The sequence below is a fragment of the Rutidosis leptorrhynchoides genome, chromosome 4 (genome assembly GCF_046630445.1).
Source record: "Rutidosis leptorrhynchoides isolate AG116_Rl617_1_P2 chromosome 4, CSIRO_AGI_Rlap_v1, whole genome shotgun sequence".
NCBI lineage: Eukaryota > Viridiplantae > Streptophyta > Magnoliopsida > Asterales > Asteraceae > Rutidosis > Rutidosis leptorrhynchoides.
The window spans coordinates 429,563,507-429,577,444 of record NC_092336.1 but is presented as its reverse complement, the minus strand read 5'-3'; the positions used below and the strand labels follow the sequence as shown (position 1 = coordinate 429,577,444).

General features: G+C 35.1%; 1 protein-coding gene across 1 annotated transcript; it reads left to right on the top strand.

Annotated features, from left to right (window-relative positions):
- Positions 1-11,119: 11,119 nt before the first annotated feature.
- Positions 11,120-12,187, top strand: LOC139842089 (F-box/kelch-repeat protein At1g57790-like). The gene has a single exon (XM_071832265.1). The coding sequence runs from the start codon at positions 11,120-11,122 to the stop codon at positions 12,185-12,187; it is 1,068 nt and encodes a 355-aa protein (XP_071688366.1).
- The last annotated feature ends 1,751 nt before the right edge of the window (positions 12,188-13,938 follow it).

Below are 13,938 nucleotides of genomic sequence, written 5' to 3'. Positions count from 1 at the left end.
GATCAAGAAACCTTTGTTACTTACAGTAGGTTATCTTTCTAATACAAGGTAATAATCATTTTCAAACTTTAATTCAATTTCTATAACTATAACAATCTTATTTCGAGTGGAAATCTTACTTGAAATTGTTTTCGTGTCATGATTCTGCTTCAAGAACTTTCAAGCCATCCAAGGATCCTTTGAAGCTAGATCCATTTTTTCTCATTTCTAGTAGGTTTATCGAAGGAACTTGAGGTAGTAATGATGTTCATAACATCATTCGATTCATACATAAAAAGCTGTCTTATTCAACGTTATAAACTTGTAATCACTAGAACATAGTTTAGTTAATTCTAAACTTGTTCGCAAATAAAGTTAATCCTTCTAACTAGACATTTAAAATCAACTAAACACATGTTCTATATCTATATGATATGCTAACTTAATGATTTAAAACCCGGAAACACGATAAACACCATAAAACTGGATATACGCCGTCGTAGTAAAACCGGGGGCTGTTTTGGTTGGGATAATTAAAAGCTAAGAAGAACTTTGATTTAAAAGCTATACTTCTAGAAAAATTATTTTTCTTATGAACATGAAACTATATCCAAAAATCATGGTTAAACTCAAAGTGAAAGTATGTTTTTCAAAATGGTCATCAAGATGTCGTTCTTTCGACGGAAATGACTACCTCTTTCAAAAACGACTTGTAACTTGTATTTCCGACTATAAACTTATACTTTTTCTGTTTAGATTCATAAATTTAAGTTCAATACGAAACCGTGGCCACTGGAATCACTCAAAACGGATTAGAAACGAAGAAATGGCGAGTAAAACAAGATTGATAAAAACTACTCATTTTACCTATGTGAAAGTTAGTAATAAATCTATTCCAACCATAACCTAATCAACTTATATTGTATATTATGTAATCTTGAGATACCATAGACACGTATACAATGTTTCGACCTATCATGTCGACCCATCTATATATATATTGCGGAACAACCATAGACACTCTATATGTGAATGTTGGAGTTAGCTATACAGGGTTGAGGTTGATTCCAAAATATATATATAGTTTGAGTTGTGATCAATACTGAGATACGTATACACTGGGTCGTAGATTGATTCAAGAGAATATTTATCGATTTATTTCTGTACATCTAACTGTGGACAACTAGTTGTAGGTTACTAACGAGGACAGCTGACTTAACGCATAAAGGGAAGAAATTTGAATGTAAGGATGAACAAGAGAAAGCGTTTCAGTTATTGAAGAAAAAGCTAACTACGGCACCTATATTGTCATTGCCTGAAGGGAATGATGATTTTGTGATTTATTGTGACGCATCAAAGCAAGGTCTTGGTTGTGTATTAATGCAACGAACGAAGGTGATTGCTTATGCGTCTAGACAATTGAAGATTCATGAGCAAAATTATACGACGCATGATTTGGAATTAGGCGCGGTTGTTTTTGCATTAAAGACTTGGAGGCACTACTTATATGGGGTCAAAAGTATTATATATACCGACCACAAAAGTCTTCAACACATATTTAATCAGAAACAACTGAATATGAGGCAGCATAGGTGGATTGAATTGTTGAATGATTACGACTTTGAGATTCGTTACCACCCGGAGAAGGCAAATGTGGTAGCCGATGCCTTGAGCAGGAAGGACAGAGAACCCATTCGAGTAAAATCTATGAATATAATGATTCATAATAACCTTACTACTCAAATAAAGGAGGCGCAACAAGGAGTTTTAAAAGAGGGAAATTTAAAGGATGAAATACCCAAAGGATCGGAGCAGCATCTTAATATTCGGGAAGACGGAACCCGGTATAGGGCTGAAAGGATTTGGGTACCAAAATTTGGAGATATGAGAGAAATGGTACTTAGAGAAGCTCATAAAACCAGATACTCAATACATCCTGGAACGGGGAATATGTACAAGGATCTCAAGAAACATTTTTGGTGGCCGGGTATGAAAGCCGATGTTGCTAAATACGTAGGAGAATGTTTGACGTGTTCTAAGGTCAAAGCTGAGTATCAAAAACCATCAGGTCTACTTCAACAACCCGAAATTCCAGAATGGAAATGGGAAAACATTACCATGGATTTCATCACTAAATTGCCAAGGACGGCAAGTGGTTTTGATACTATTTAGGTAATAGTTGATCGTCTCACCAAATCAGCACACTTCCTGTCAATAAGAGAAGATGACAAGATGGAGAAGTTAGCACGACTGTATTTGAAGGAAGTCGTCTCCAGACATGGAATACCAATCTCTATTATCTCTGATAGGGATGGCAGATTTATTTCAAGATTCTGGCAGACATTACAGCAAGCATTAGGAACTCGTCTAGACATGAGTACTGCCTATCATCCACAAACTGATGGGCAGAGCTAAAGGACGATACAAACGCTTGAAGACATGCTACGAGCATGTGTTATTGATTTCGAAAACAGTTGGGATCGACATCTACCGTTAGCAGAATTTTCCTACAACAACAGCTACCATTCAAGCATTGAGATGGCGCCGTTTGAAGCACTTTATGGTAGAAAGTGCAGGTCTCCGATTTGTTGGAGTGAAGTGGGGGATAGACAGATTACGGGTCCGGAGATTATACTAGAAAGTACCGAGAAGATCATCCAAATTCAACAACGGTTGAAAACCGCCCAAAGTCGACAAAAGAGCTACGCTGACATTAAAAGAAAAGATATAGAATTTGAAATTGGAGAGATGGTCATGCTTAAAGTTGCACCTTGGAAAGGCGTTGTTCGATTTGGTAAACGAGGGAAATTAAATCCAAGGTATATTGGACCATTCAAGATTATTGATCGTGTCGGACCAGTAGCTTACCGACTTGAGTTACCTCAACAACTCGCAGCTGTACATAACACTTTTCACGTCTCGAATTTGAAGAAATGTTTTGCTAAAGAAGATCTCACTATTCCGTTAGATGAAATCCAAATCAACGAAAAACTTCAATTCATCGAAGAACCCGTCGAAATAATGGATCGTGAGGTTAAAAGACTTAAGCAAAACAAGATACCAATTGTTAAGGTTCGATGGAATGCTCATAGAGGACCCGAGTTCACCTGGGAGCATGAAGATCAGATGAAGAAGAAATACCCGCATCTATTTCCAGAAGATTCGTCAACACCTTCAACAGCTTAAAATTTCGGGACGAAATTTATTTAACGGGTAGGTACTGTAGTGACCCGAACTTTTCCATGTTTATATATATTAATTGAGATTGATATTTACATGATTAAATGTTTCCAACATGTTAAGCAATCAAACTTGTTAAGACTTGATTAATTGAAATATGTTTCATATAGACAATTGACCACCCAAGTTGACCAGTGATTCACGAACGTTATAACTTGTAAAAACTATATGATGACATATATATGGATATATATATATATATAGTTAACATGATACTATGATAAGTAAACATATCATTAAGTATATTAACAATGAACTACATATGTAAAAACAAGACTACTAACTTAATGATTTTTAAACGAGACATATATGTAACGATTATCGTTGTAAAGACATTTAATGTATATATATCATATTAAGAGATATTCATACATGATAATATCATGATAATATAATAATTTAAAATCTCATTTGATATTATAAACATTGGGTTAACAACATTTAACAAGATCGTTAACCTAAAGGTTTCAAAACAACACTTACATGTAACGACTAACGATGACTTAACGACTCAGTTAAAATGTATATACATGTAGTGTTTTAATATGTATTTATACACTTTTGAAAGACTTCAATACACTTATCAAAATACTTCTACTTAACAAAAATGCTTACAATTACATCCTCGTTCAGTTTCATCAACAATTCTACTCGTATGCACCCGTATTCGTACTCGTACAATACACAGCTTTTAGATGTATGTACTATTGGTATATACACTCCAATGATCAGCTCTTAGCAGCCCATGTGAGTCACCTAACACATGTGGGAACCATCATTTGGCAACTAGCATGAAATATCTCATAAAATTACAAAAATATGAGTAATCATTCATGACTTATTTACATGAAAACAAAATTACATATCCTTTATATCTAATCCATACACCAACGACTAAAAACACCTACAAACACTTTCATTCTTCAATTTTCTTCATCTAATTGATCTCTCTCAAGTTCTATCTTCAAGTTCTAAGTGTTCTTCATAAATTCTACAAGTTCTAGTTACATAAAATCAAGAATACTTTCAAGTTTGCTAGCTCACTTCCAATCTTGTAAGGTGATCATCCAACCTTAAGAAATCTTTGTTTCTTACAGTAGGTTATCATTCTAATACAAGGTAATAATCATATTCAAACTTTGGTTCAATTTCTATAACTATAACAATCTTATTTCAAGTGATGATCTTACTTGAACTTGTTTTCGTGTCATGATTCTGCTTCAAGAACTTCGAGCCATCCAAGGATCCGTTGAAGCTAGATCCATTTTTCTCTTTTCCAGTAGGTTTATCCAAGGAACTTAAGGTAGTAATGATGTTCATAACATCATTCGATTCATACATATAAAGCTATCTTATTCGAAGGTTTAAACTTGTAATCACTAGAACATAGTTTAGTTAATTCTAAACTTGTTCGCAAACAAAAGTTAATCCTTCTAACTTGACTTTTAAAATCAACTAAACACATGTTCTATATCTATATTATATTCTAACTTAATGATTTAAAACCTGGAAACACGAAAAACACCGTAAAACCGGATTTACGCCGTCGTAATAACACCGCGGGCTGTTTTGGGTTAGTTAATTAAAAACTATGATAAACTTTGATTTAAAAGTTGTTATTCTAAGAAAATGATTTTTATTATGAACATGAAACTATATCCAAAAATTATGGTTAAACTCAAAGTGGAAGTATGTTTTCTAAAATGGTCATCTAGACGTCGTTCTTTCGACTGAAATGACTACCTTTACAAAAACGACTTGTAACTTATTTTTCCGACAATAAACCTATACTTTTTCTGTTTAGATTCATAAAATAGAGTTCAATATAAAACCATAGCAATTTGATTCACTCAAAACGGATTTAAAATGAAGAAGTTATGGGTAAAACAAGATTGGATAATTTTTCTCATTTTAGCTACGTGAAAATTGGTAACAAATCTATTTCAACCATAACTTAATCAACTTGTATTGTATATTATGTAATCTTGAGATACCATAGACACGTATACAATGTTTCGACCTATCATATCGACACATCTATATATATTTCGGAACAACCATAGACACTCTATATGTGAATGTTGGAGTTAGCTATACAGGGTTGAGGTTGATTCCAAAATATATATAGTTTGAGTTGTGATCAATACTGAGATACGTATACACTGGGTCGTGGATTGATTCAAGATAATATTTATCTATTTATTTCTGTACATCTAACTGTGGACAACTAGTTGTAGGTTACTAACGAGGACAGCTTACTTAATAAACTTAAAACATCAAAATATATTAAAAGTATTGTAAATATATTTTGAACATACTTTGATATATATGTATATATTGTTATAGGTTCGTGAATCAACCAGTGGCGAAGTCTTACTTCCCGACGAAGTAAAAATCTGTGAAAGTGAGTTATAGTCCCACTTTTAAAATCTAATATTTTTGGGATGAGAATACATGCAGGTTTTATAAATGATTTACAAAATAGACACAAGTACGTGAAACTACATTCTATGGTTGAATTATCGAAATCGAATATGCCCCTTTTTATTAAGTCTGGTAATCTAAGAATTAGGGAACAGACACCCTAATTGACGCGAATCCTAAAGATAGATCTATTGGGCCTAACAAACCCCATCCAAAGTACCGGATGCTTTAGTACTTCGAAATTTATATCATATCCGAAGGGTGTCCCGGAATGATGGGGATATTCTTATATATGCATCTTGTTAATGTCGGTAACCAGGTGTTCACCATATGAATGATTTTTATCTCTATGTATGGGATGTGTATTGAAATATGAAATCTTGTGGTCTATTGTTACGATTTGATATATATAGGATAAACCTATAACTCACCAACATTTTTGTTGACGTTTAAAGCATGTTTATTCTCAGGTGAATACTAAGAGCTTCCGCTGTTGCATACTTAAATAAGGACGAGATTTGGAGTCCATGCTTGTATGATATTGTGTAAAAACTGCATTCAAGAAACTGATTTCGATGTAACATATTTGTATTGTAAACCATTATGTAATGGTCGTGTGTAAACAGGATATTTTAGATTATCATTATTTGATAATCTACGTAAAGCTTTTTAAACCTTTATTTATGAAATAAAGGTTATGGTTTGTTTTAAAAATGAATGCAGTCTTTGAAAAACGTCTCATATAGAGGTCAAAACCTCGCAACGAAATCAATTAATATGGAACGTTTTTAATCAATAAGAACGGGACATTTCACTTCATAGAATGGGTTTCGGGTTCAAGTTTATTTCATGGATCAAAACGTGCATCTCAAATATCAAATTTTCGGTTCTTGTGAATGGTTCACCCTCACGTGAAGCATTACTAGATCGGGGGTTAAGACAAGGCGATCCGTTGTCTTCTTTTTTGTTCATCATTGTTGCCAAAATATTGAGTAAGCTTCTCTCAAGAGATTTGAGTAATGGCTTCTTGAAGGGGTGTAGGTTTGCTAATAATCTTGTCATTAATCATTCGCAATTCGCGGATGATACGATTTTTTTCGCCCAACCAAGTGTATGTGAACTTAATCGTATTAAGTTTATATTGGGGTTGTTTTATCAAGTTTCCGGGCTTCAAATGAATTCCATAAAAATGACTCTTTATGGCATTCATGTTTCTAAGGAGGACATGGTTTCTTATTTGGCTATTTTCGATTGTAAAGTAGGTTCTTTTCCTATGGAATACCTTGGTATCCCGATAAGTTTAACTTCAAACAAATGTGCTATGTGAGATCCAATCATCAAGAAATTCAAAAAGAAACTACCCGGGTGGAAAGGTAGATGCCTTTCGTTTGGTGGTCGTTTAGTAATGGTCAACGCGGTTATATCCAACCTTCCCCTTCATTATATGGTTATCTACAAAGCCCCGTTAGCTATCACTAAGAAGCTTGAGCGTTATCAAAGGAATTTTCTTTAGGGTGGCGATTGTTTAAAAAAGAAAACTAGCCTTGTAAAATGGGACACGGTTTGTTTACCTAAAGAATTAGGTGGTTTGGGAGTCACCCCTCTTCGTATCAAAAATCTTACAATGCTTTGCAAATGGTGGGCGCGTTTCAATTGTCATAAACCTTGTCTTTGGAAATCAATTGTTTCTTGTTCCTTTGGTCCTTCATTCCAAGGTAAACTTATTAACAATAACTCCTCATTATTACTTTTGCAAATCTCACCTATTTGGAGGGACTTGATTAATTTACAAAGTGATGCTTCTCTTAAAGGTATCATTGGGTCCAATGCTTAGAAATGGAAAGTAGGAAATGGGGCTTGCATTTTATTTTGGCATGATAGATGGGCTAGTGATCGACTCTTTAAAGATTTATTCCCTACTCTTTATGAATCTTGTAGAGATAAGCTTGCTACTGTGAATAAATTTAGGTCCTTTGATCCTTTTTTGTCCAATCATTGTAAATGGGATTTTAACTTGGTACACCCATTGTCTCTTTCTTGCACCATGTGCCTTGATAATTTGTCTACTATTTTGTCGCATGTGGAGTTTGATGATTTGGTTGAGGATCAAATCAAATGGGCTGTCTCATCTAATGGGGTGTTCTCGGTCTCCGACACTATTTGCACTTTGATTCATTCTAACGGGGTCATTATTCCTACTTGGCCGAAAGTTATTTGGGGCAATAGCGTTCCCACAAAAGTCATGTTGTTCCATTGGCTTGCAATTCGCAATTGTATTCCCGTCAAAGACGTGCTCATTAAAAGACATATTTTACCGGCTTCTCAAGCGAATGTGTGTATTTAGTGTTTGGAAGACACCGAAACTACCATCCATCTTTTGTTACATTGCAAATGGTCTTTTAAATTATGGGCCGAATTATTCTCTTGGTGGAATGTCTCTTGGGTTATTCCGGGTTCAATAGAAGCATTCTCGTTTGATTGGTTTTTTGGAATGAGAATCAAAGCTTCTAAGTATTGGAAGCTAATTGGTCCCGCCACTATTTGGGCGATTTGGTTGGCCCGTAACGATTTCATTTTCAATGTCAAGTTCACTTGTCGCTCGGCTTTAATTCATAGCATCAAGTTAAAGACGTTTCTTTGGGCTTCAAATCTCAATCTTTGTAATGGCAATCAATCTCACGTGTGGGAGCACAATCCAAGTTTACTTTGTTTTTAATTATTCGCATTGTATTTTTTCATTTTGTCAATCTAGACCGAGTAAGTCTCCGTCATTGTAACTTGTATCGAATCTTCATTATTTCGATGAAGAGCTTTGCAATTAATACAATTCAATTTTTCGCCTTAAAAAAAAAAATGCAAAGATACGCACGCGAGCATTAAATACGGTGTATGCGTCATCACATCATACCTTGGCCATGATGGCATTGGAAACAGTTATAAACAGGTCATCATGACAGGCCAGGCTGTCACCTTGGCATGCACCAAAATTGAAGCGGTTAGAGGGTTTTGCTATCGTGAGCCGCGTCTTTTCATCCTCTCCCCGTCAAGATTTTGACATGTATATGGTTCTTAGTTTGACCCCCAAATTGGTGCCCGAATTATTCCGTTTATAAATAATTTTTTTTAGAACAAGTAAAAATTCAAATTTTACTATTTTCTCTTTCGCTCAAAAACTTCTCCGTTCAAGGGCTTTTTCCGAATCAAAAAACCACCGCAAGTTAGTTTATTGTTTCCTTTAACCTTTTTTCTTCTTTTTGTTCATCATGTCGTCCTCATCACCCGTCGTAAATCAAGTCAACAACATCGAATCAACCGTCGACTCATACGCCATAAAGACGTCATCGAGTGGTATCCACCCATTGCTGACTTTATACTAATCGCTCCTAAAAAATCTAATCGTGCTCATAAACCACCGTCTGACATGGTTTGCCATTTATGACCAAACGATGGATGTGGGAAATACCAGAACAACCAACATTTTTATGCAAGTGTTGTCAGCTTACAACATAGGTTTAGGTTAACTACATCCTTATAGTGCTGTTAGAATATCAATTTTGAGATGTGGTATCGAGCTCACGATTAGGAACGTTTCTTGAATACTTTTCGCAACATATTTTGTTACCAGACCAGGCCAGCAAGCATGACTCGTATTCTTTTTCTCACTGTACCTCCTCCATTACCAACACTAAGAAAAGGGTTAAAAACAAACACAATAAATAAATAAATAAATAAATAAATAAATAAATAGATAGATGGATGGATGAAGTAACAAAATTAAAAAAAATATTGGTCAAACATTTAGTCAAACACTTTATATGCATAAATTTATTAACGACGACATCTACATAAGATGTCCCTTGCGACCTCACACAGGCATCAAATAACGAATCCAATTGCGCGGAGGATGACTTTTTAGTTTTTACTCTGGTTTAAATCAAGGTATATTATACACCGATAATTAACCTAAATAAAAACCCTAATATCCTTAAACTATATAAACAACAAAAATAAACTCCCTTATCTCTTCGTAGAACACACCGTAAATAATTTCTGTGTAATTCACAACCTGCCAATTACGATCTCTCTCGAGGTAAAGTTATGAGTTTTGACGCATATATAATTTAGTCGCATATGTAATTTAGTCGCACTAATTCTTCTTTATAATACTTAATACTTTATAGCACTATAGTAAGGCTCTTAGTAATGCAACCACCGCGATTTATATAACCAAATTAAATATCATAATCCTATTATATATAGCTGCACATTATTCTTATCTGCATTGTTTCTCGTAATTAAATCTGTTTAGACTGCTTTTGTGCGCATGTATGTATCATCTTTTTTTTTTTTTTTTACTGTACGTTCCATTGTAGTGTTTATTAATCAACGCTGTTTACTCTTCAATCATACATGTTCTAATATAATGTTGTTACATTTATTATGAACATGTTATCTAGATGGATCAGAAACACATATATTGCGATTCAGTATCTGATCAGTTACCTCCACAACATACAAAGTTTCCATGGTTGGATGGTCATCCCATGGGCTACAAAGGGGAGACAGCACATGAGCAGACTTTTTTCAACATATACAACCCTTTGTCGCAGTATCGATGTCGAATCCCCGAGTTGATTGGGAATCGTATTCTAGCATGTTTTCATGGTTGGGTGATTCTGTACAAATTTCCACAATATTATGACATCATCTGGTCTCTTTGGAACCCCCAAACTTGTAAGATCATACAACTCCCGCCTTTGGTGGTTTGGTATGGAAAAGATATAGACGATTTAGAATGTTGTTTGTCGTCTCCTCCTGATGATACAAACTCAATCTTTCTGCTAACCACAAGAAAACAGCCTAAATTTATTTTTTGCGTATTAGACCGTAAAAGTAAGAAGTTAAACTGGTCAGAAATATCATATCATGAACAACTAAAGAATATCGCAGGAGGCGACCATGACTCTCTAGCTTGTCCAACTTATCTTAATGGTAAAATATACGTTTTGAGTTCTTCCAGGTCTGGACATTTTTGTGAAAGTTTAATCATTCATATCGACATTGAATTGCGGGATAAGAAAGTCGTCATCATTCTAATACCATTAGTTAAAAAACCACCAATTCCCAAAATTCCGCGGGCTTCAAGTCGGTGTGGTTTTCTAAAAGGTTCGTGTGACGATCTGTTTTTCATTTATTCATGTGTGAAAAGAACAGAGTTGTAAATTTGTATGATGTTCGAAGTAGAACTCTCACCATGTCTTCTATGCCACGTACAGATTTATCACCTACAAACTATGCAGTTTGGTCCATGCCGGGATGTAGGTATTGCTTTTCATTGATTTCTACCTCTTTTTTTAAACATGTTCCATATTCATATGTAGCAAACAAAAGTGTTTCATATCAAAATTTGTGCAGGTTACAGGGTGATCATGGAGAAATGAAGTGAAGTGTTGAATCTAAGGACAAGGAATATGATATGCTAGTCAATGATGAGTGCGTATTTAGTTTTCCGTTTCATATATTGGAGTTGATTATGAAGTTTTGTGGTGATGTCGACTACCTCAACTTTCGTGCAACGTGCAAACACTTAGCAGCAGTACCTGTCATTCGATGGAGCAACATAACAGAAATACAGAGGACATATTCCTTAGTATCACCATGGTCGATGGTCATAGACACAGATCGGGACATTATGACTATCACTGATCTGATGTCAGGTAACAAGTATTTCATAAGAACATCACAAGAACTCGTTGGTTTTCTCCAAGTACATTGTTCTCGGTATGGCTGGTTGTTGACGTCTAAAAATACATCAGAGTTAATGTTCTTTAACCCCTTCACAAGTGATATACGCAAGCTTCCGCGTCGAAACTATCCTCTTATTATAGACAAATGTTGTTTCTCTGCAGCGCCAACTTCCCCTGATTGTATGGTGGTTGTAATCACAACTTTAGGTGACATGCAAGTTTACATCCACCATGTTAGTCGAGAACAATCGTGGCGTAGACTGGCTTTTACCGATTTTTATTCAGTATCGCTCTGTTTTCCAACATTCTATGGCCAAGATATGTATGCTTTGATGCGCGGACGGCTTTATGTTTTCAGACACACAAAAGAAGATGATTATGAATGGCAGTCTGTTGAGTGGGACCTTCCATATATTAAACCTTCTATGAAATATTACCTAACAAAATCTGATCAACATGTTTTACTAGTTTCCGTAGACGTGTTTGAAAAATCCGTTGAAGTGCACAAGTTGAATCAATCTACATCAAAACTTGAGAAACTAAAGAGCTTGGGAAAATATGCGATTTATGTCAGTGCAACAACATGTTTATGCATTGAAGCTACAACACCAAAAATGGAGAACAAAGTATACTTTCATCAGTCATATTCCGAAAACAACACAATTCTTTTCTATTCTCTTGAAACGCGCAGGTTTCACACATTTGATGATGACAACTTGAAAGGAAGTTTTGGGGATTTTTTCAAGGATAAACGACTTCTACTCCCTCATGGGTGGATTGAACCAAGTGTTGCCTAGATAAATTCATTGTATCATCATTATATTAGTTAAGTTATGTTCTTTCAAGACTCTAGGCAAGTCAAAAACATAGTCATTATAGCTATTCAATCTTGCATTTTAATCCAATTAGTCTGTTGATTTATTTTGATATCGTGATTTTAGTCAATCTGATGCTTACAACAGGTGCATTATAAACCTATAAATGAGCCAATAGGTACATCCAGCTATATAAAATAGGTGGTGGTGTCTTCAAATATTTTATTTGCTTTGCATCACAACTACCTATTTAGTTAAATCCGCTTGTTAGTTAACTTCAACAGTTAAAACACCCTAAACTTCCAGCTTTAACTTCCTATTTAGTTAATTCCGCTTTTTACTTAACTCGTCAACAACCTTTCAAACGATCTAGTGAGCCATGGACGTGATTTGTTACTTGGTATCGACCGTTTATAAAAACGGGCCTGCTTTTTTACATCTTCCTAATGTCGTTGATAGCTAATGACAGTTAGAGAAAATATATGGGGATATGGGTGATAAACTTCTGACTTCCCAAAAGTTGAATGTTAATCACGTACGTCATGCCACCAGGAGCGTGCGGCGCGTGACGTGAGCATCCCTAGAATACTTATGATAAAATACGGACATGAAGAAGGCAATGTAATAATATACGTCACGCTACCAGGAGCGTGCAACGCATGACGTGGAGCATCCCATAATACTTGCAATAAAATATGGAGGACATGGAGTAGTAGTGGATAAAAATAGAAGGTTCTATAAGATTCCAGACCAAAAGGTTCTGGAACAAGTGGTAGCTAATGATATGGGCTCAATTTTCAATGATTGACTAAAGCCCAATAAGGAATGCTACCTCAGCATGTGCTCACAGGTAACAATAACTCTAGTATTTGCCTATAAATAGGTGGGTACTATTTTAAAGTAGGGCACTGAACCTTCTATCAAAAGATTCATCTTGGAGGCTCATAAAAAAAGAAACAACCACCACCACCACCCCAATTCCCAAACCGAAGATTCTTCAATCTGAGGTTAGGATACAATCTAAGTCAAGACGATTTTTTGCTTGACCAAATGTAATTTTCATAAGAGGGTGTCCCGTAAAGGAACTTTGTACAAGTAGGCCCCACGTAGAGGTGAACTTCAACTTTCATAAGAGTTCCATCGAGAAACTAGATTCTGCATACAGGGATATGGGTTAACTTATTTATTTAATTACATACTCCCTCCGTCCCATATCTATTGTCCATTATTCGTTTTATGAATGTCCCAAATTAATTGTCCACTTCCATAAATGAAAAAGAATCATGTGATAAAGTTCTTTTGTACACCTATTTTATACATGTAAGACAAAATAATAAGTAAAAAATAAGGGGTAAAACTGGAAAGTTAACAGAAAATTACATGTGTCAGATACTTTTTCTTAAACTAAGTGTTTTTTGTCTGGGGAGAATAGATTTAAGACGGAGAGAGTAGTAGCCCCAAGTAGAGGTGGTAAAATAGTTGGGTCGGGAGATTGGGCAATGCATGAAACGACCCAAGGCAATGCATGAAACGACCCAAAACAATTAAGTATAGATGTTTACTATTCTCAAAAATAATTAGTGTGCCAATTGTGACTACAAAAGAGAGTGGTCAGATATACTCTTCATTAATCATTTATTCCTCATCTGAAATATATTTTGGAGTTCTTTTTTTATATGGCTAAAAGATTATTACTAAACAAAGATTAATCCTTCGAAAGATGAATTAACCGA